This window comes from Phyllobates terribilis, unplaced genomic scaffold (assembly GCF_046119375.1).
Source record: "Phyllobates terribilis strain yellow unplaced genomic scaffold, ASM4611937v1 Scaffold_5__5_contigs__length_657084704, whole genome shotgun sequence".
NCBI lineage: Eukaryota > Metazoa > Chordata > Amphibia > Anura > Dendrobatidae > Phyllobates > Phyllobates terribilis.
The window spans coordinates 68,341,249-68,365,306 of record NW_027362765.1 but is presented as its reverse complement, the minus strand read 5'-3'; the positions used below and the strand labels follow the sequence as shown (position 1 = coordinate 68,365,306).

At 50.1% G+C, this 24,058-nt stretch overlaps 1 protein-coding gene across 2 annotated transcripts in view; it reads right to left on the bottom strand.

Annotated features, from left to right (window-relative positions):
* Window positions 1–21,494, bottom strand: part of LOC141270745 (uncharacterized) — a 34,273-nt gene extending 12,779 nt beyond the window's left edge. For both annotated transcript variants that reach the window (XM_073680850.1, XM_073680852.1), the window contains exons 1-5: window positions 21,363–21,494; window positions 21,054–21,233; window positions 20,848–20,971; window positions 20,667–20,764; window positions 12,455–12,545 (exon numbers count right to left, since the gene is read on the bottom strand). In XM_073680850.1, the coding sequence (XP_073536951.1) occupies window positions 12,455–12,545; window positions 20,667–20,764; window positions 20,848–20,971; window positions 21,054–21,233; window positions 21,363–21,440 (571 nt within the window). In that variant the 5' untranslated portion in view covers window positions 21,441–21,494. The remainder of the gene's footprint in view (window positions 1–12,454; window positions 12,546–20,666; window positions 20,765–20,847; window positions 20,972–21,053; window positions 21,234–21,362) is intronic.
* Window positions 21,495–24,058: the final 2,564 nt, after the last annotated feature.

The following is a 24,058-nucleotide window of genomic DNA, read 5'->3' as shown; positions in this document are numbered from 1 at the left end:
CTCTCTGGCAGAAAAAACGCATGTAAACCTGCAAAAACGCAGAGGCAAAAACGCTCTGCATCAAAACTGCTACGTGGGCACATAGCCTAAATGTCCTGAACTGTGGATAAGAACTTGCAGCTTTTAGCACAACTGGACGCTTCTATATCCCATTGGATATCTTGATATTTAATATCTCCCATAATAAGAACCCTATTATTATTCGCTGCCTTTTTAATTTGTTCCAGCATTTCGTCCTCTACCAGTTCAGCTGTATTAGGTGGCTTGTAACAAACTCCAATCAGCAAATTTCCATTATGGCCATCCCATGTACATTTACCCAGACTGACTTTACATTGTTGCAGCTCCCCCCAATGTTGTAATTGATCACAGGTTTTAAGTTGGATCTTCGGAAAATACACACTCCTCCACCTTTTCTGTCTTTCCTGTCCTTTCTAAATGTAGTGTAACCCTCCATGTAGGTCACCCAGTCTTGGCTTTCATCCAGCCAGGTTTCCGTAATACCCACCACATCATATTCCGTAACCGACATGAGAGTCTCCAGTTCAGCCATTTTGCTTGCGAGACTTCTTGCATTTGCCAAACATTTAATACCATTAGCACATTTGTTACTCCTACTCGGCTCCCTACTTTCCTTGCGTATCCCAGCCCCCCTAGATCCTCTATAACCCCTGCTGTCCCACTCTCTGTCTACTCTATCTATCCCCTTATTAGCACAAATACCCTCCCCCCAGATCCTAGTTTAAAAGTTCCTCCATCCATCTGACCATTTTTTCCCCCAGCATAGCTGCACCCTCCCCGTTGAGATGCAGCCCATCCCTACAGTAGAGCATGTAGCCGACAGCGAAGTCGGCCGAACCCAAACCCTTCCTTCCTGCACCAATTTATGAGCCTATTATTTATCTCCCTAACCTCCTGCTGTCTATCTAGTGACGCTCGGGGTACCGGCAGTATTTCTGAAAACACCTCCTTGGAGGTTCTGGCCTTCAGCTTCTCTCCTAGTTCCCTGTACTCATTTATAAAGGACCTTCCACCTCCAATTAACTTTGTCATTGGTACCGATGTGTACCATGACCGCTGGGTTTTACCCAGTCCCACCCAGCAATCAGTCTATCCGATCCGCAATATGTCGAACCCGAGCACCCGGCAGACAACACACTGTTCGGCTGTACACCCTCCTGTATTCTCAGTACGTTATACATACAGCACTCAGCGTTGAGTGAGTACACCCCCTGTATTCCCAGTATATTATATATACAGCACTCAGTGTGAGTGAGTACACCCCGCCCCCTGTATTCTCAGTTCATTATACATACAGCACTCAGCATAATTAAGTACACCCCCTGTATTCTCAGTATGTTACATTTACAGCGCTCAGCGTGAGTACACCCCCCTGTATTATCAGTACGTTATACATACAGCGCTCAGCGTAAGTGAGTACACCCCTTGTATTCTCAGTTCGTTATACATACAGTGCTCAGCGTAAGTGAGTACACCCGCCTGTATTATCAGTACATTATACATACAGCGCTCAGTGCGAGTACACCCCCCTGTATTCTCAGTATGTTATACACATAGCGCTCAGCGTGAGTACACCCACTGTATTCTCAGTACTTTATACATACAGCACTCAGTGAGTACACCCCCCTGTATTCGCAGTACATTATATATATGCACAGCACTCAGCGTGAGTGAGTACACCCCCCTGTATTCTTAGTACTTTATACATACAGCACTCAGCGTAAATTAGTACACCCCAATGTATTATTAGTAAGTTATAAATACAGCGCTCAGCGTAAATTAGTACACCCCCCTGTATTATTAGTACATTATACATTCAGCGCTCAGCTTGAGTACACCCCCCTGCATTCTCAGTAAGTTATACGTACAGCAGTCAGCGTAAGTGAGTACACCCCCCGTATTCTCAGTACGTTATACAAACAGCGCTCAGCGTAAGCGAGTACCCCCCCCTGTATTCTCAGTACGTTATACATACAGTGCTCAGTGTGAGTACACCCCCTGTATTCTCAGTACATTATACATACAGCGCTCAGCATTAGGGAGTACACCCCCAGTATTCTCAGTACATTATATATATGCACAGCACTCAGCGTGAGTGAGTACACCCCCCTGTATTCTCAGTACGTTATACATACAGTGCTCAGTGTGAGTACACCCCTGTATTCTCAGTACATTATACATACAGCGCCCAGCATTAGGGAGTACACCCCCAGTATTCTCAGTACATTATATATATGCACAGCACTCAGCGTGAGTGAGTACACCCCCCTGTATTCTCAGTACGTTATACATACAGCGCTCAGAGTGAGTACACCCCCCTGTAATGTTAGTACATTATACATAGAGCGCTCAGCTTGAGTACACCCCATGCATTCTCAGTACGTTATACGTACAGCGCTCAGCGTGAGAACACCCCCTGTATTCTCAGTACATTATATATACAGTGCTCAACGTAACTGAGTACACCCCCTGTATTCTCAGTACATTATATATACAGTGCTCAGCTTAAGTGAGTCCACCCCCCTGTATTCTCAGTACGTTATACATACAGCGCTCAGCATGAGTACACCACCTGTATTCTCAGTACGTTAAATACACTGGGTTCCAAATTATTATGCAAATAATATTTTCTCAGATTTCCCCAAATTACCTATATGAATTGCAGTCATTGTAATTTTCCAGTCAAATAACTATTTGAGTACAATTGAAAGGTTTTTGTACAAACTGCCTATGACAACAGTATATTTAAAAAAAAAATAAAAAACTCAAACTGCACTCAAAATGCATGTTCCAAATTATTATGCACAGCAGAGTTTTCAACCTTTTCATTTTAATAAAGAACAAAAAAATGGTCATTTTAGAAATTATAAGTATTAGCAGGTTATTACAAACTGAAATCAAACAGTTTTCAACTCAAAACTTTATTCTAGGTGATGTTACATTTGCACATAGGACCCCTTGTTCGAAAGGAGCTTCTGAACTCTCTCGTCCATTGAATTTGTCAGGTTTTGGATGGTTTCTGCTTTAATTGTTTTGCATGAGGACAGAATACCCTCCCAGAGCTGTTGCTTAGATGTGAACTGCCTCCCGCCATCATAGACACTCCTTTTGATGATGCTCCAGAGGTTCTCAATGGGGTTGAGGTCAGGGGAGCATGGGGGCCACACCATAAGTTTGTCCCCTTTTATGCCCATAGCAGCCAGAGATGCAGATGTGTTATGTGCAGCATGAGACGGGGCACCTAGAATAAAGTTTTGAGTTGAAAACGGTTTGATTTCAGTTTGTAATAACCTGCTAATGCTTATAATTTCTAAAATGACCATTATTTTGTTCTTTATTAAAATGAAAAGGTTGAAAACTCTGCTGTGCATAATAATTTGGAACATGCATTTTGAGTGCAGTTTGAGTTTATTTTTTAAAAAATATACTGTTATCATAGGCAGTTTGTACAAAAACCTGTCAATTGTACTCTAATAGTTATTTGACTGGAAAATTACAATGACTGCAATTCATATGGGTAATTTGGGAACATCTGAGAAAATATTATTTGCATAGTAATTTGGAACACAGTGTATACAGCGCTCAGCGTAAGTGAGTACACCCCCCTGTATTCTCAGTATGTTACATCTACAGCGCTCAGCGTGAGTACACCCCCCCTGTATTCTCAGTACGTTATACATACAGCGCGAGTACACCCCTGTATTCTCAGTACTTTATACATTCAGCGCTCAGCGTGAGTACACCCCCCAGTATTCTCAGTACTTTATACATTCAGCGCTCAGTGTGAGTACACCCCCTGTATTCGCAGTATATTATATATATGCACAGCACTCAGCGTGAGCGAGTGCACAGCACTCAGCGTGAGCGAGTGCACCCCCCTGTATTCTCAGTACGTTATACATACAGCGCTCAGCGTAAATTAGTACACCCCCCTGTATTATTAGTACGTTATACATTCAGCGGTCAGCTTAAGTGAGTACACCCCCCTGTATTCTCAGTACGTTATACAAACAGCGCTCAGCGTATGTGAGCACACCCCCCTGTATTCTCAGTACGTTATACATACAGCGCTCAGTGAAAGTACACCCCTGTATTCTCAGTACATAATACATACAGCACTCAGCATAAGACAGTACACCCCCTGTATTCTCAGTACGTTATACATACAATGCTCAGCGTAACTGAGTACACCCCCCTACATTCTCAGTACATTATACAAACAGCGCTCAGCATAAGTGAGTCAACCCCCATGTATTCTCAGTACGTTATACATACAGCGCTCAGTGAGTACACCCCCCTGTATTATTAGTACATTATACATACAGCGCTCAGCTTGAGGACACCCCCTGCATTCTCAGTACGTTATACATACAGCACTCAGGTTGAGTACACCCCTCTGTATTCTCAGCACGTTAAATATACAGCGCTCAGCGTAAGTGAGTACACCCCTTGTATTCTTAGTATGTTACATCTACAGCGCGAGTATACCCCCAGTATTCTCAGTACATTATACATACAGCGCTCAGCCTAAGCGAGTACACCCCCCTGTATTCTCAGTACGTTATACATACAGTGCTCAGCGTAACTGAGTACACCCCCCTGTATTCTCAGTACATTATACATACAGTGCTCAGCTTAAGTGAGTCCACCCCCATGTATTCTCAGTACGTTATACATACAGCGCTCAGTGAGTACACCCCCCTGTATTCTCAGTACATTATACATACAGTGCTCAGCTTAAGTGAGTCCACCCCCATGTATTCTCAGTACGTTATACATACAGCGCTCAGTGAGTACACCCCCCTGTATTATTAGTACATTATACATACAGTGCTCAGCTTGAGGACACCCCCCTGTATTATTAGTACATTATACATACAGTGCTCAGCTTAAGTGAGTACACCCCCCTGTATTCTCAGTATGTTACATCTACAGCGCTCAGAGTGAGTACACCCCCCCTGTATTCTCAGTACATTATACATACAGCGCTCAGCACGAGCATACCCCCTGTATGCTCAGTGCGTTATACATACAGCACTCAGTGTGAGTACACCACCTTGTATTCGCAGTACGTTATACATACAGCGCTCAGCGCGAGTACACCCCCTGTATGCTCAGTGCGTTATACATACAGCGCTCAGCATAAGTGAGTACACCCCCCAGTATTCTCAGTACATTATACATACAGCGCTCAGCCTAAGCGAGTACACCCCCCTGTATTCTCAGTACGTTATACATACAGTGCTCAGCTTAAGTGAGTCCACCCCCATGTATTCTCAGTACGTTATACATACAGCGCTCAGTGAGTACACCCCCCTGTATTCTCAGTACATTATACATACAGTGCTCAGCTTAAGTGAGTCCACCCCCATGTATTCTCAGTACGTTATACATACAGCGCTCAGTGAGTACACCCCCCTGTATTATTAGTACATTATACATACAGTGCTCAGCTTGAGGACACCCCCCTGTATTATTAGTACATTATACATACAGTGCTCAGCTTAAGTGAGTACACCCCCCTGTATTCTCAGTATGTTACATCTACAGCGCTCAGAGTGAGTACACCCCCCCTGTATTCTCAGTACATTATACATACAGCGCTCAGCACGAGCATACCCCCTGTATGCTCAGTGCGTTATACATACAGCACTCAGTGTGAGTACACCACCTTGTATTCGCAGTACGTTATACATACAGCGCTCAGCGCGAGTACACCCCCTGTATGCTCAGTGCGTTATACATACAGCGCTCAGCATAAGTGAGTACACCCCCTGTATTCTCAGTACTTTATACATTCAGCGCTCAGCGTGAGTACACCCCCCTGTATTCTCAGTACTTTATGCATTCAGCGCTCAGTGTGAGTACACCACCTTGTATTCGCAGTACATTATACACTGTGTTCAAAATTATTATGCAAATAATTTCTCAGATTTTCCTAAATTACCTATATGAATTGCAGTCATTGTAATTTTCCAGTCAAATAACTATTAGAGTACAATTGACAGGTTTTTGTACAAACTGCCTATGATAACAGTATATTTTTTAAAAAATAAAAAACTCAAACTGCACTCAAAATGCATGTTCCAAATTATTATGCACAGCAGAGTTTTCAACCTTTTCATTTTAATAAAGAACAAAAAAATGGTCATTTTTGAAATTATAAGCATTAGCAGGTTATTACAAACTGAAATCAAACAGTTTTCAACTAAAAACTTTATTCTAGGTGATGTTACATTTGCACATAAGCTCCTTTCGAACAAGGGGTCCTATGAACTCTCTCGTCCATTGAATTTGTCAGGTTTTGGATGGTTTCTGCTTTAATTGTTTTGCATGAGGACAGAATACCCTCCCAGAGCTGTTGCTTAGATGTGAACTGCTTCCCGCCATCATAGACAATCCTTTTGATGATGCTCCAGAGGTTCTCAATGGGGTTGAGGTCAGGAGAGCATGGGTGCCACACCATAAGTTTGTCCCCTTTTATGCCCATAGCAGCCAGAGATGCAGATGTGTTATGTGCAGCATGAGACGGGGCATTATCATGCATGAAAATGATCTTGCTGCGGAATGCACGGTTCTTCTTCTTGAACCATGGAAGGAAGTGCTGTTTGAGAAACTCAATATACATTATGGAGTTCATCTTTAACCCTTCAGGGATCCTAAAAGGGCCGACAATCTCTCTCCCCATGATTCCAGCCCAAAACATTACTCCACCTCCTCCTTGTTAGCGCCGTAGCCGTGTTTGCATGGGGTGTCCATCAACCAGCCATCCTCCACTCCATCCATCTAGACCATCGAGATCATTTCATGCATGATAATGCCCCGTCTCATGCTGCACATAACACATCTGCATCTCTGGCTGCTATGGGCATAAAAGGGGACAAACTTATGGTGTGGCACCCATGCTCCCCTGACCTCAACCCCATTGAGAACCTCTGGAGCATCATCAAAAGGAGTGTCTATGATGGCGGGAGGCAGTTCACATCTAAGCAACAGCTCTGGGAGAGTATTCTGTCCTCATGCAAAACAATTGAAGCAGAAACCATCCTAAACCTGACAAATTCAATGGACGAGAGAGTTCAGAAGCTCCTTTCGAACAAGGGGTCCTATGTGCTAATGTAACATCACCTAGAATAAAGTTTTAAGTTGAAAACTGTTTGATTTCAGTCTGTAATAACCTGCTAATGCTTATAATTTCAAAAATGACCATTTTTTTTTTTTGTTCTTTATTAAAATGAAAAGGTTGAAAACTCTGCTGTGCATAATAATTTGGAACATGCATTTTGAGTGCAGTTTGAGTCTTTTATTTTTTTTTAAATATACTGTTATCATAGGCAGTTTGTACAAAAACCTTTCAATTGTACTCAAATAGTTATTTGACTGGAAAATTACAATGACTGCAATTCATATAGGTAATTTGGGAAAATCTGAGAAAATATTTGCATAATAATTTGGAACACAGTGTATATATATGCACAGCACTCAGCGTGAGTGAGTACACCCCCCTGTATTCTAGTACGTTATACATACAGCGCTCAGCGCGAGTACACCCCCTGTATGCTCAGTGCGTTATACATACAGCGCTCAGCATAAGTGAGTACACCCCCTGTATTCTCAGTACTTTATACAGTCAGCGCTCATTGTGAGTACACCCCCTTGTATTCGCAGTACATTATATATATGCACAGCACTCAGCGTGAATGAGTACACCCCCCTGTATTCTCAGTACGATATACATACAGTGCTCAGCGTAAATTAGTACACCCCCCTGTATTATTAGTACGTTATACATACAGCGCTCAGCGTAAATTAGTACACCCCCCTGTATTATTAATACGTTATACATTCAGCGCTCAGCGTGAGAACAACCCAAGCATTCTCAGTACGTTATACATACAGCACTCAGGTTGTATTCTCAGTACGTTGAATATACAGCGCTCAGCGTAAGTGAGTACACCCCTTGTATTCTTAGTATGTTACATCTACAGCGCGAGTATACCCCCTGTATTCTCAGTACTTTATACATACAGCGCTCAGTGTGAGTACACCACCTGTATTCTCAGTATGTTACATCTACAGCGCTCAGCGTGAGTACACCCCCCTGTATTCTCAGTGCGTTATACAGTCATGGCCAAAAGTATTGAGAATGAGACAAATAGTAATTTTTCCAAAGTTTACTGCTTCATTTTTTGTAATGGCAATTTGCATATACTCCTGAATGTCAAAGAGTGATCAGCTTAACAGCAATTACTGTACTTGCAAAGTCAATATTTGCCCAGAAAATGAACTTTAACCCCCAAAACACATTTCAACATCATTGCAGTCCTGCCTTAAAAGGAGCAGCTAACATCGTTTTAGTGATTGATCCATTAACACAGGTGTGGGTGTTGATGAGGACAGGGCTGGCGATCAGTCATGATTAAGTAAGAATGACATCACTGGACACTTTAAAAGGAGGCTGGTTCTTGGTATCATTGTTTCTCTTCAGTTAACCATGGTTATCTCTAAAGAAACACGTGCAGCCATCATTGCACTGCACAAAAATGGCCTAACAGGGAAGAGTATCGCAGCTACAAAGATTGCACCTCAGTCAACAATCTATCGCATCATCAAGAACTTCAAGGAGAGAGCTTCCATTGTTGTCAAAAAGGCTCCAGGGCGCCCAAGAAAGACCAGCAAGCGCCAGGACCGTATCTTAAAACTGTTTCAGCTGCGGGATGGGACTACCAGCAGTGCCGAGCTTGCTCAGGAATGGCAGCAGGCTGGTGTGAGTGCTTCTGCACGCACTGTGAGGCGGAGACTCTTTGAGCAAGGGCTGGTTTCAAGGAGGGCAGCAAAGGAGCCACTTCTCTCCAGAAAAAACATCAGGGACCGACTGATATTCTGCAAAAGGTACAGGGAGGGGACTGCTGAGGACTGGGGCAAAGTCATTTTCTCTGATGAATCCCCTTTTCGATTGTTTGGGACATCTGGAAAACAGCTTATTCGGAGAAGAGGTGAGCGCTACCACCAGTATTGTCTCATGCCAACTGTAAAGCATCCTGAAACCAATTCATGTGTGGGGTTGCTTCTCAGCCAAGGGAATCGGCTCACTCACAGTCTTGCCTAAAAACACAGCCATGAATAAAGAATGGTACCAGAATGTCCTCCAAGAGCAACTTCTCCCAACCGTCCAAGAGCAGTTTGGCGCCCAACAATGCCTTTTCCAGCATGATGGAGCACCTTGCCATAAAGCAAAGGTGATAACTAAATGGCTCATGGAACAAAACATAGAGATTTTGGGTCCATGGCCTGGAAACTCCCCAGATCTTAATCCCATTGAGAACTTGTGGTCAATCATCAAGAGACGGGTGGACAAACAAAAACCAACAAATTCTGGCAAAATGCAAGCATTGATTATGCAAGAATGGACTGCTATCAGTCAGGATTTGGTCCAAAAGTTGATTGAGAGCATGCCAGGGAGAATTACAGAGGTCTTGAAGAAGAAGGGGCAACACTGCAAATATTGACTTGCTGCATTAACTCATTCTAACTGTCAATATAACCTATTGGTACTCATAATATGATTGCAATTATATTTCTGTATGTGATATAAACATCAGACAAACACTAATAAAAACCAGAGGCCAGCAGATCATGGGAAAATATAATTTTGGTGTCATTCTCAAAACTTTTGGCCATGACTGTACATACAGCGCTCAGCATAAGTGAGTACACCCCCTGTATTCTCAGCACTTTATACATTCAGCGCTCAGCGTGATTACACCGCCTGTATTCTCAGTACGTTATATATACAGCTCTCTGCGCAAATGAGTACACCCCCCTGTATTCTCAGTACGTTATATATACAGCGCTCAGCTTAAGTGAGTACACCCCCCCTGTATTCTCAGTACATCTTATCTATGCTGGACGCGTCCTTCTGTCCAAAGCCGGGATGGGTGGCGCCTGCGCAGTGAGGCGCCGGAGTCAGCACGTGTGCAAACCGCACTATAGCGCCATTTTACTGAAGACACTGAATACGTGAATTTGAAGACAGTGTCTTTTAAAAATGGTGCAGGATAGCGCTGTATGGGCACATGCTGACTCCGGCACCATTATTAAAATTAAAAATGTATAAATAAAAATACTCGCCACCCAGGCGTAGAATGGGTTCAATATAGAGATATAGATATAGCCATTAGAGGTGGCAACAGAAAACATAAGCGGATTCAAAAAGAAACATGCTGGATCATTCTGTTGGATACTGTAGCTCCCAAAAGGTTAAATGAAATGGCCAGTTTTTCTTTGATGATTTAACACTTTTTCTTTTATTTAGTACATCTTTTATATTTTTATAACTGTATGTCCTCATCATCTTTTGTGTTTTGTTATACAGGTACCTCTATGACCTAATTTGGTTTGATCTTCTACACCTTTATATTACATGAGCTCCGGTCTGTTTACATTACTAGACCATTTGGATCTTTGATACCTCCAGAAATCTAAGCATGTCCGCCAAATTCATGATGACTACTATCAAGCATTAATATTCATTTTGTTTTCACTTTCTTTTTGATCCTTTATTGTTAATGTGAACTGTGTCACTCATGTTTAGATTCCTGTCCGAGAATTACCATAACACTATTTTGTTTACTACATATTGCTTACTCTACAATGTCACTATTTGTGGACACACTTTTCTAGCTGTTCATCTCAGTCTCCACCGAGAAGCGGCTGGGCTGCGCTGTTGTGGTACCATGAGCAGACCACTCCTCCTGCCGCTGTTGGCGTGGTCTCACCCTCATGACATCGCTTGCAGCTCCGGCAGCACAGACGCACTCTGCGCAAGCGCTGCTCTGCCCTGGTGGCGTCGTGGGCCTCGCCGTGGTAATGACGCACATCCTCTCCCCCATCATGCATTACTTGCATATTTAAAGCACCCACTTTTTAAAACAAGCCAAGCCTCCTGACACAGCCGTTCAGTGACTGATTGTAAGGGCACAACGTATGCACCACTGGGCCTATCATATTGACCCACACCGGTCCCAAATGTTTGATCTCCTACACCCGGTTCAAAACCATAATCTTCCTCCCCAGCTCATATGCTAGACAGACTCATCATGGACAGCTTCATACACTCCCTTCAGAGGCCGGTACAGTCGTGGGTTGCCCCGGGAGATCCTTGGAATGGTCCTGGTGGAAAGGTACCAGACAGTTGTGAGTTCCTTGGGGAAGCAAGGGGTCTTAACATCTCCATACTGGGGTTACCAAAGGGGGGCTGACACCCAATAGAAGGGAACTAGAGCCACGTCTTGCCAAAGGCAAAATGTGATTTGTTTAAAGTGTCAGGCCCCAGGATACATAGCTGCCTGTTGCCCCATGATCACAGAGGCAACTGACAAAGCTTCAGTGAGTGCTGTTCGCATTATGCATATCCTGCCGTAAGTGCTCACCCTCAAACCAGTGAGGGGCCGCAGGTATGTCCTGTATCAGTGAACAGAGTAGCAATGACTGGTCTGTTGGACTCAGGAAGTTTGCCAACCCTAGTGACGATCACACTTTCTCATTCCTGGGAAGATGGTGGGTGTCTGCTGTATTCATGGGAACGCTAAAGTCTACCCTGTGACTGAGTGTTCATAGACACAAAGTGTGGCACAGAGTCCCAAGAGCTTGGTGTGGTCAAGGCACAGGCATCAACTTACACCCATCAGAAATGTTGCTCAAATCCGCCTTTAACTTGGGTACCATTTCTGGCGCATACCACTAAGTAGATGTAGAGTGTGCATATCTGAATAAATTCAGCATTACTTACCCCACTACCCCCTTCATTAAAGACTGGTGTGCAGAGTGTCAATCTTGAGGAGATTGTTCAAGACTTACTTTTTTTTTTTTTCTACTATGGGCCTAAAACTAAACAGGCAGGTATTTGCAAACAGAGGCAATTACTTGTCCGCTGTACACAGAGCTCGGTAAGAGTGGTCACAGACTACTCTGGCCGGTGATTTAGCTGCTCCACATCAACGAGCAGCTCTTCTTCTTCTGAGCTGCTCTGTCGATAGGGTATGACTTCCGATGTCATGGTGATTGACAGCCAGCTTTCCGCAGTTAAACTATCAATCAGCATGACACCAACAGTCACGCCCCATCAACAGAGCAGAGTGGAAGAGAAGCTGAATCACCAGTAAGAGCCGTCTGTGACCACTATGTGTCAGTAGAGATCAGCAGCAGGCACAAAAGGTAGGTAGGAAGTGACTACTGGCATGATAGTTCTTAGCACATTGTGAAAATAAAAAAAAAAATAGTCCCGGTAAATCCGTAATGAATCAGCTCCTACATCTACATCAAAAATTTAATGTGAACACAACTGAAAAAAAACCAAACACCTAAAGTTACTCTACAAGCCAGTGACTGATTAGAACCGGTGACTTCTCTGCATTTAGTGGTCACTACTCACCTGTGCGGTTATCTGTAGGAATCTCCTCTTTACACCGCTCATCAACCATCACATATGTCTCTGTAGTATTAACATGGGTCAGATCTTTACCCTGTAAGAAATATTGTAAAAGTCACAGACAGATGAAGACATTTGAGAAGATCCAGACAACATCTAATGTCTATGATCAGCTTTATCCTGTCATCTCCACCAAGTATAAAACATACACTGAATGGTCACATTGTGAGAAGATCCAGACAACATCTAATGTCTATGATCAGCTTTATCCTGTCATCTCCACCAAGTATAAAACATACACTGAATGGCCACATTACTAGAGACACCCATAGATTGCACAAGATGTTGAGATTGTTCTCCAGGAATACTGGCCCATGCCAACAGGATAGGTTCTTGCAGCTGCTGCAAATTAGATGAAGGTGCTGAGATGTTCTGAACAACCAATTCTACCTCGTCCCAGAGATGCTTTATAGGGTTAAGATCTGAAAATGGTGAAGGCTGGAAAACAAGGAAAACTCACTGTCATGTTCCTGGTGTAAGGTAATGGAATTTGCTGACACCTCCTAAAGAGAATTGATGTATGACATAAAGCTTTACATGTGGTGCTGCAGGATATATTGTTATTACAGGACACTGAGGAAAAGTACTGTAACTATATGGGTAATGCTAATGGTTTATTGTAGTCACTTTTAGGAGATCGTTATGGACTGTAGGCAGATGGGCAGGGGAGAGTTACAGAGGGTCAGCCCTGCAGCTGGGCAGGGAACAGTTACAGAGGGTCAGCCCTGCAGCTGGACAGGGGAGAGTTACAGAGGGTCAGCCCTACTGCCGGGCAGGGGAGAGTTACAGAGGGTCAGCCCTGCAGCTGGGCAGGGGAGAGTTACAGAGGGTCAGCCCTACTGCCGGGCAGGGGAGAGTTACAGAGGGTCAGCCCTACTGCCGGGCAGGGGAGAGTTACAGAGGGTCAGTCCTGCAGCTGGGCAGGGGAGAGTTAAAGGAGGGTCAGCCCTGCAGCCGGGCAGGGGAGAGTTACAGGAGGGTCAGCCCTGCAGCCGGGCAGGGGAGAGTTACAGGAGGGTCAGCCCTGCAGCCGGGTAGGGGAGAGTTACAGAGGGTCAGCCCTGCAGCTTACAGAGGGTCAGCCCTGCAGCTGGGCAGGGGAGAGTTACAGAGGGTCAGCCCTGCAGCTGGGCAGGGGAGAGTTACAGAGGGTCAGCCCTGCAGCCGGGCAGGGGAGAGTTACAGAGGGTCAGCCCTACTGCCGGGCAGGGGAGAGTTACAGGAGGGTCAGTCCTGCAGCCGGGCAGGGGAGAGTTACAGGAGGGTCAGCCCTGCAGCCGGGCAGGGGAGAGTTACAGGAGGGTCAGCCCTGCAGCCGGGCAGGGGAGAGTTACAGGAGGGTCAGCCCTACTGCCGGGCAGGGGAGAGTTACAGAGGGTCAGCCCTACTGCCGGGCAGGGGAGAGTTACAGAGGGTCAGTCCTGCAGCTGGGCAGGGGAGAGTTACAGGAGGGTCAGCCCTGCAGCCGGGCAGGGGAGAGTTACAGGAGGGTCAGCCCTGCAGCCGGGCAGGGGAGAGTTACAGGAGGGTCAGCCCTGCAGCCGGGCAGGGGAGAGTTACAGGAGGGTCAGCCCTGCAGCCGGGCAGGGGAGAGTTACAGGAGGGTCAGCCCTGCAGCCGGGCAGGGGAGAGTTACAGGAGGGTCAGCCCTGCAGCCGGGCAGGGGAGAGTTACAGAGGGTCAGCCCTGCAGCCGGGTAGGGGAGAGTTACAGAGGGTCAGCCCTGCAGCTTACAGAGGGTCAGCCCTGCAGCTGGGCAGGGGAGAGTTACAGAGGGTCAGTCCTGCAGCTGGGCAGGGGAGAGTTACAGGAGGGTCAGCCCTGCAGCCGGGCAGGGGAGAGTTACAGGAGGGTCAGCCCTGCAGCCGGGCAGGGGAGAGTTACAGGAGGGTCAGCCCTGCAGCCGGGCAGGGGAGAGTTACAGAGGGTCAGCCCTGCAGCTTACAGAGGGTCAGCCCTGCAGCTGGGCAGGGGAGAGTTACAGAGGGTCAGCCCTGCAGCTGGGCAGGGGAGAGTTACAGAGGGTCAGCCCTGCAGCTGGGCAGGGGAGAGTTACAGGAGGGTCAGCCCTGCAGCCGGGCAGGGGAGAGTTACAGGAGGGTCAGCCCTGCAGCCGGGTAGGGGAGAGTTACAGAGGGTCAGCCCTGCAGCCGGGCAGGGGAGAGTTACAGAGGGTCAACCCTGCAGCTTACAGAGGGTCAGCCCTACTGCCGGGCAGGGGAGAGTTACAGAGGGTCAGTCCTGCAGCTGGGCAGGGGAGAGTTACAGGAGGGTCAGCCCTGCAGCCGGGCAGGGGAGAGTTACAGGAGGGTCAGCCCTGCAGCCGGGCAGGGGAGAGTTACAGGAGGGTCAGCCCTGCAGCCGGGTAGGGGAGAGTTACAGAGGGTCAGCCCTGCAGCTTACAGAGGGTCAGCCCTGCAGCTGGGCAGGGGAGAGTTACAGGAGGGTCAGCCCTGCAGCCGGGCAGGGGAGAGTTACAGGAGGGTCAGCCCTGCAGCCGGGCAGGGGAGAGTTACAGAGGGTCAGCCCTGCAGCTTACAGAGGGTCAGCCCTGCAGCCGGGCAGGGGAGAGTTACAGGAGGGTCAGCCCTGCAGCCGGGCAGGGGAGAGTTACAGGAGGGTCAGCCCTGCAGCCGGGCAGGGGAGAGTTACAGGAGGGTCAGCCCTACTGCCGGGCAGGGGAGAGTTACAGGAGGGTCAGCCCTGCAGCCGGGCAGGGGAGAGTTACAGGAGGGTCAGCCCTGCAGCCGGGCAGGGGAGAGTTACAGGAGGGTCAGCCCTGCAGCTGGGCAGGGGAGAGTTACAGAGGGTCAGCCCTGCAGCCGGGCAGGGGAGAGTTACAGGAGGGTCAGCCCTGCAGCCGGGCAGGGGAGAGTTACAGGAGGGTCAGCCCTGCAGCCGGGCAGGGGAGAGTTACAGGAGGGTCAGCCCTGCAGCCGGGCAGGGGAGAGTTACAGGAGGGTCAGCCCTACTGCCGGGCAGGGGAGAGTTACAGGAGGGTCAGCCCTGCAGCCGGGCAGGGGAGAGTTACAGGAGGGTCAGCCCTGCAGCCGGGCAGGGGAGAGTTACAGGAGGGTCAGCCCTGCAGCCGGGCAGGGGAGAGTTACAGGAGGGTCAGCCCTGCAGCCGGGCAGGGGAGAGTTACAGGAGGGTCAGCCCTGCAGCCGGGCAGGGGAGAGTTACAGGAGGGTCAGCCCTGCAGCCGGGCAGGGGAGAGTTACAGGAGGGTCAGCCCTGCAGCCGGGCAGGGGAGAGTTACAGGAGGGTCAGCCCTGCAGCCGGGCAGGGGAGAGTTACAGGAGGGTCAGCCCTGCAGCCGGGCAGGGGAGAGTTACAGGAGGGTCAGCCCTGCAGCCGGGCAGGGGAGAGTTACAGGAGGGTCAGCCCTGCAGCCGGGCAGGGGAGAGTTACAGGAGGGTCAGCCCTGCAGCCGGGCAGGGGAGAGTTACAGGAGGGTCAGCCCTGCAGCCGGGCAGGGGAGAGTTACAGGAGGGTCAGCCCTGCAGCCGGGCAGGGGAGAGTTACAGGAGGGTCAGCCCTGCAGCCGGGCAGGGGAGAGTTACAGGAGGGTCAGCCCTGCAGCCGGGTAGGGGAGAGTTACAGAGGGTCAGCCCTGCAGCTGGGTAGGGGAGAGTTACAGAGGGTCAGCCCTGCAGCTGGGCAGGGGAGAGTTACAGGAGGGTCAGCCCTGCAGCCGGGCAGGGGAGAGTTACAGGAGGGTCAGCCCTGCAGCCGGGTAGGGGAGAGTTACAGAGGGTCAGCCCTGCAGCGGGGCAGGGGAGAGTTACAGAGGGTCAGCCCTGCAGCTTACAGAGGGTCAGCCCTACTGCCGGGCAGGGGAGAGTTACAGAGGGTCAGTCCTGCAGCTGGGCAGGGGAGAGTTACAGGAGGGTCAGCCCTGCAGCCGGGCAGGGGAGAGTTACAGGAGGGTCAGCCCTGCAGCCGGGCAGGGGAGAGTTACAGGAGGGTCAGCCCTGCAGCCGGGCAGGGGAGAGTTACAGAGGGTCAGCCCTGCAGCTTACAGAGGGTCAGCCCTGCAGCTGGGCAGGGGAGAGTTACAGAGGGTCAGCCCTGCAGCTGGGCAGGGGAGAGTTACAGAGGGTCAGCCCTGCAGCTGGGCAGGGGAGAGTTACAGGAGGGTCAGCCCTGCAGCCGGGCAGGGGAGAGTTACAGGAGGGTCAGCCCTGCAGCCGGGTAGGGGAGAGTTACAGAGGGTCAGCCCTGCAGCCGGGCAGGGGAGAGTTACAGAGGGTCAGCCCTGCAGCTTACAGAGGGTCAGCCCTACTGCCGGGCAGGGGAGAGTTACAGAGGGTCAGTCCTGCAGCTGGGCAGGGGAGAGTTACAGGAGGGTCAGCCCTGCAGCCGGGCAGGGGAGAGTTACAGGAGGGTCAGCCCTGCAGCCGGGCAGGGGAGAGTTACAGGAGGGTCAGCCCTGCAGCCGGGTAGGGGAGAGTTACAGAGGGTCAGCCCTGCAGCTTACAGAGGGTCAGCCCTGCAGCTGGGCAGGGGAGAGTTACAGGAGGGTCAGCCCTGCAGCCGGGCAGGGGAGAGTTACAGGAGGGTCAGCCCTGCAGCCGGGCAGGGGAGAGTTACAGAGGGTCAGCCCTGCAGCTTACAGAGGGTCAGCCCTGCAGCCGGGCAGGGGAGAGTTACAGGAGGGTCAGCCCTGCAGCCGGGCAGGGGAGAGTTACAGGAGGGTCAGCCCTACTGCCGGGCAGGGGAGAGTTACAGGAGGGTCAGCCCTGCAGCCGGGCAGGGGAGAGTTACAGGAGGGTCAGCCCTGCAGCCGGGCAGGGGAGAGTTACAGGAGGGTCAGCCCTGCAGCTGGGCAGGGGAGAGTTACAGAGGGTCAGCCCTGCAGCCGGGCAGGGGAGAGTTACAGGAGGGTCAGCCCTGCAGCCGGGCAGGGGAGAGTTACAGGAGGGTCAGCCCTGCAGCCGGGCAGGGGAGAGTTACAGGAGGGTCAGCCCTGCAGCCGGGCAGGGGAGAGTTACAGGAGGGTCAGCCCTGCAGCCGGGCAGGGGAGAGTTACAGGAGGGTCAGCCCTACTGCCGGGCAGGGGAGAGTTACAGGAGGGTCAGCCCTGCAGCCGGGCAGGGGAGAGTTACAGGAGGGTCAGCCCTGCAGCCGGGCAGGGGAGAGTTACAGGAGGGTCAGCCCTGCAGCCGGGCAGGGGAGAGTTACAGGAGGGTCAGCCCTGCAGCCGGGCAGGGGAGAGTTACAGGAGGGTCAGCCCTGCAGCCGGGCAGGGGAGAGTTACAGGAGGGTCAGCCCTGCAGCCGGGCAGGGGAGAGTTACAGGAGGGTCAGCCCTGCAGCCGGGCAGGGGAGAGTTACAGGAGGGTCAGCCCTGCAGCCGGGCAGGGGAGAGTTACAGGAGGGTCAGCCCTGCAGCCGGGCAGGGGAGAGTTACAGGAGGGTCAGCCCTGCAGCCGGGCAGGGGAGAGTTACAGGAGGGTCAGCCCTGCAGCCGGGCAGGGGAGAGTTACAGGAGGGTCAGCCCTGCAGCCGGGCAGGGGAGAGTTACAGGAGGGTCAGCCCTGCAGCCGGGCAGGGGAGAGTTACAGGAGGGTCAGCCCTGCAGCCGGGCAGGGGAGAGTTACAGGAGGGTCAGCCCTGCAGCCGGGCAGGGGAGAGTTACAGGAGGGTCAGCCCTGCAGCCGGGCAGGGGAGAGTTACAGGAGGGTCAGCCCTGCAGCCGGGCAGGGGAGAGTTACAGGAGGGTCAGCCCTGCAGCCGGGCAGGGGAGAGTTACAGGAGGGTCAGCCCTGCAGCCGGGCAGGGGAGAGTTACAGGAGGGTCAGCCCTGCAGCCGGGCAGGGGAGAGTTACAGGAGGGTCAGCCCTGCAGCCGGGCAGGGGAGAGTTACAGGAGGGTCAGCCCTGCAGCCGGGCAGGGGAGAGTTACAGGAGGGTCAGCCCTGCAGCCGGGCAGGGGAGAGTTACAGGAGGGTCAGCCCTGCAGCCGGGCAGGGGAGAGTTACAGAGGGTCAGCCCTGCAGCTGGACAGGGGAGAGTTACAGAGGGTCAGCCCTGCAGCTGGGCAGGTTAGTTACAGAAGGTCAGCCCTGCAGCTGGGCAGGGGAGAGTTACAGATGGTCAGCCCTGCAGCGGGGCAGGGGAGAGTTACAGAGGGTCAGCCCTGCAGCTAGACAGGGGAGAGTTACAGAGGGTCAGCCCTGCAGCCGGGCAGGGGAGAGTTACAGAGGGTCAGCCCTGGAGCTGGGCAGGGGAGAGTTACAGGAGGGTCAGCCCTGCAGCTGGACAGGGGAGAGTTACAGAGGGTCAGCCCTGCAGCTGGGCAGGTTAGTTACAGAAGGTCAGCCCTGCAGCTGGGCAGGGGAGAGTTACAGATGGTCAGCCCTGCAGCGGGGCAGGGGAGAGTTACAGAGGGTCAGCCCTGCAGCTAGACAGGGGAGAGTTACAGAGGGTCAGCCCTGCAGCCGGGCAGGGGAGAGTTACAGAGGGTCAGTCCTGCAGCTGGGCAGGGGAGAGTTACAGGAGGGTCAGCCCTGCAGCCGGGCAGGGGAGAGTTACAGGAGGGTCAGCCCTGCAGCCGGGCAGGGGAGAGTTACAGAGGGTCAGCCCTGCAGCCGGGCAGGGGAGAGTTACAGGAGGGTCAGCCCTGCAGCTGGACAGGGGAGAGTTACAGAGGGTCAGCCCTGCAGCTGGGCAGGTTAGTTACAGAAGGTCAGCCCTGCAGCTGGGCAGGGGAGAGTTACAGATGGTCAGCCCTGCAGCGGGGCAGGGGAGAGTTACAGAGGGTCAGCCCTGCAGCCGGGCAGGGGAGAGTTACAGGAGGGTCAGCCCTGCAGCCGGGCAGGGGAGAGTTACAGGAGGGTCAGCCCTGCAGCTGGACAGGGGAGAGTTACAGAGGGTCAGCCCTGCAGCTGGGCAGGTTAGTTACAGAAGGTCAGCCCTGCAGCTGGGCAGGGGAGAGTTACAGATGGTCAGCCCTGCAGCGGGGCAGGGGAGAGTTACAGAGGGTCAGCCCTGCAGCTAGACAGGGGAGAGTTACAGAGGGTCAGCCCTGCAGCCGGGCAGGGGAGAGTTACAGAGGGTCAGCCCTGGAGCCGGGCAGGGGAGAGTTACAGGAGGGTCAGCCCTGCAGCTGGACAGGGGAGAGTTACAGAGGGTCAGCCCTGCAGCTGGGCAGGTTAGTTACAGAAGGTCAGCCCTGCAGCTGGGCAGGGGAGAGTTACAGATGGTCAGCCCTGCAGCGGGGCAGGGGAGAGTTACAGAGGGTCAGCCCTGCAGCTAGACAGGGGAGAGTTACAGAGGGTCAGCCCTGCAGCTGGACAGGGGAGAGTTACAGAGGGTCAGCCCTGCAGCTGGACAGGGGAGAGTTACAGAGGGTCAGCCCTGCAGCTGGACAGGGGAGAGTTACAGAGGGTCAGCCCTGCAGGTAGGCAGTGGAGAGTTACAGAGGGTCAGCCCTGCAGCTAGACAGGGAAGAGTTACAGAAGGTCAGTCCTGAAGCTGGGCAGGAGAGCGTTACAGAGGGTCAACCCTGCAGCTGGGCAGGGGAGAGTTACAGAGGGTCAGCCCTGCATCTGGGCAGGGGAGAGTTACAGAGGGTCAGCCCTGCAGCTGGGCAGGGGAGAGTCACAGAGGGTCAGCCCTGCAGCTGGGCAGGGGAGAGTCACAGAGGGTCAGCCCCGCAGCAGGGCAGGGGAGAGTCACAGAGGGTCAGCCCCGCAGCAGGGCAGGGGAGAGTCACAGAGGGTCAGCCCCGCAGCAGGGCAGGGGAGAGTCACAGAGTGTCAGCCTTGCAGCTAGGCAGGGGAGAGTTACAGAAGGTCAGTCCTGAAGCTGGTGGAGTCTTGGGAGATGTTTCTAGGTGGTTCACTGTATATATAATAGGAAATATGCACTACATCTACAGTCTATGTGGGACTCTGTAGAGTGAGGTTGTGCTATTACTCATTGCTGGCACTTGAGGCATGATATTAGGTGTGCGTAGAAATACATGTTGTCATGCTCGGGTAGGGAGAGCCGCCGGCCAGTACGAGCATTGTGATGCAATTAAGTCAGTGATATATGACTGATTGACTCTTCCCTTATACTGGTGGATGAAAAAAAAAAAAAGGAACACAAGACCTTCACAGCCGTCTACACATCATGGGAAAGATGTCATGACACCTTCTCTCCATCTACCTGATGATCTTGAGGAACATTGGGAAATTCTTGTTTACAGTCCAGTAGATGAAGAGGACGGGGACATCTCTCTGGTGTTGTCCTCTTACTGGATAGAACTATAGGAAACACATACAGGGACTGAATTCATTCTTTACATACAGATAATTATAGGCCGTGTGTATTTAGTCCTGTTTATTACCTGGTGATGTGAGGGGCTGGGGAACCTCCATCATGACGTCCTTGTACAGATCTTTGTGTTCTTCTAAATACTCCCACTCCTCCATGGAAAAATAGACGGTGACATCCTGACACCTTATAGGAACCTGACACATACAATGATTCCGTCATCCCCCAATCCCTTCATAGCGTTACTGTACAATGTCCCAGCATTCCCAGCAGTGTCACCTCTTCAGTCAGCAGCTCAATCATCTTGTAGGTGAGTTCTATGATCTTCTGCTCATTGAGGTCCTCATGTATCAGGGGGTGAGGTGGAGGCCCTGTAATTGGGCTCAGGGGTCTTCCCCATCCCTCAGACACAGGGGTCTGACAGCGCTTACTAGAGGTCTTCTTCACTACTGTGTAATCCTGGTTATGGAGAGACACATTAATAAATCTCACTACAGACATTTCCAGAGTCCTCACCTCTCCAGTTCTGTCCATCTGTTATTCCCATAGATGAGAATGATGTAATGTGACGTCATCAGAATCTCTCACCTCTCCAGTAAGCCGGAAGAGGATCTCTAGGGTGAGGTGTAATATCCTCTCCGCCATCTTGTCCCTGTCCCTATCCATCCTTGATGGTCAATGAGGAAAATACTCTTATATAGAAGATCTCCACTGAGAGGATCCGATATTGTAGGGACCTGAATGGGGAGAAGATGACGATGTAACATCATAAAGATCCCATGTAAGAAATCTCCGGAGCTGTTACCGGCTTCACATGATCACTACATCCAGTCACGGCTGCGTCCTGCCCCCGGTATAACACACAATCACATTATAGTCATATACAGAGATTTATCTTATAATCTCTCCAATGCAGCACCAAAAACACAGAACAAATCTAAGAGAAAAATCTAAAATTATCTAAATCTTTGTTAAATATTTAACTGACCTTGCGGTCACATATGCACAGTAACAGAGATATCAGTACAGACTGAAATAAGGGCACATGTGGAGGATATTAAACCCATACATAGGAGTTGGCAGGCATCAGGACGTTCTGCGTAATTTAGTAGGTCCGAGTACCGCTAGAAGAATGGTGAGACCTGAACATGTTGAGGCGGTTTTAGATTGGATGGCTGAGAGTGCCTCCAGTTCTTTGCATTATCCTCCACCTGGTCCCCTTCTGAATGCGCAGAGTTGGCACCTGTGGACCATGGTCATCCGGCTTCTACCTCACCCCCTTGCAAATCTGCCAAGCAGGCTGAGCCCCAAGTCATGCAGCAGTCACTCATGCTTTTTGATGACTCAGCTGGCTTGTGTTCCATGGACCATCCACCTGGCCCAGCCCCGCAAGTGGAAGAGATTGAGTGCACTGATGACCAATCACTTGATCAGTTGGAGGATGAATACGTGGGAAAATTAGTACACACAATCAGCGGACCACCGCAGCACATCTCTGATGATAAGGAAACACAGGCGCCAACCAATAAATTCTAAATGAAAATAGAGGCGCAAGAGAAACCCACTACAAACTAAAATGTGTCTTTACAAATGCAGAGCATGAGAAGCAAACAAGGAGAATTGGAGCTGCTAACACAGAAAGAGAGATATGATGTCATAGGTATCACTGAAACTTGGTGGGATGATACACATGATTGGAATACAAGCTTTGAAACCTACAACTTATTCATAAGAAACAGGCTTAACAAGAGGGGAGGAGGTGTTTCATTGTATTTTAGGAAAGAGTATATCGCCACAGAGATCCAAGCTTTAGAGAATGGTAGCTCTGTTGAAACTGTTTGGGTAAGAATACAAGGAGAGAAGAGCAGAAATGACACTATGGTAGGTGTTTACAGATTGAAGAGGTGGCCACGCTGCTCCAGCTGCACAACAAAAGAGGGAGCAGGGTGGAAAAGCAAAGTGGATGGCTCCTAGCCAGTAGGTCATCTGCTATTGCCCATTGCGCCAACGAACGGAGAACACCAAAGCAAGCTCATAGGAGCTCCCTGGCATGGCATTTCTTCAGGCAAAGGGACGGGTGGTTTGCAAGCATTTATAAATCCCAGGTTGCTGCTGGGAACAATGTTGTCAGAGTATTACGCCACTTTTACGGACTGACAATAAAACATACAAAAACAATGATAATATGGATTTTACTGGGAAAAATGGAAAGAAACATTCTTTCCAGAATAAAGACCTGTTTATAAGGCAAAAAAAATGAGGAAAAAAAAATGCTCCTCCAATAACAAGTAGGGTTTTTGCATGTTCGCATTACGTGAAAAAAACACTCTTGGAAATGTAATTTTAACATTTTACTACCTTATCTGGCCATGTGTTGTATGAGACATGACCAGACATCCTTTTTAACTTATGAAGGAGGGACTCTGAAAGACAAAGTTTTTCTTTTTCAGGGCCAGCCACCGGCCCGCACTCTAATTTTAGAGGGCCAGCCGCCAGCCCTCACTTAGCATTTTAGGAGGTCCAGCAGCCAGTTATGTTTTGCATAGCTGTATATTGCTACTGCAATATAATTTATCCATCTGAGATAGGTAAACTTTATTTTTTGCATTAATATTGTACAGTGTAAAACTTGGAGGGTCAGCAGGCGGCCCTCACAATTTAGAGGGCCAGCAGGCTGACTCCACTATTTTTTAGAGGGACAGCAGGTATCTCTGGTTGTCCAAGGAACTGTGAACTCTGCCGCCAGCGGTGTCAGATGGAAATTTTTAAAATAATTCTTCAACTAGGGCCTTCTGGTACTTCAACATTTTATTAAACCTCTCCACCACGGGAAGGAGAGATGGAAAGTTCTCTTTGTAGTGTGGGTCTAGAAGGGTGACCAACCAGTAATTAATGTACATGAGGTCCACGGGAAAGGCAGCGGAACATAAACTCAGCCATGTGTGACAGATTGCCAACAATCAAAACTTCCCTCATTATGACCCAATCCGCGTTGAGAAGTTTAGATAAGACTGGGCAGCATCACCCTGTTAAGTTTCTTGCTCCATCATAACTTGCTCTGCCAGCAAAGCCTCCTCTTTAGTTTTGAGCAGCAAGCATTTCAATAGATAAAGAAGCAGGATGGTTTAGCTGATTATGGCGTCATCGCTGCTCATCATCTTGGTAGAGTCCTCAAAGTTTTGGAGAACCCCACAGATGTCAGACATCCATGCCCACTCATCAACTCTCATGTGCCGAAGCTGACGGGAACACCGACGGGCATGTTGTAGCTAGTATTCAACTAC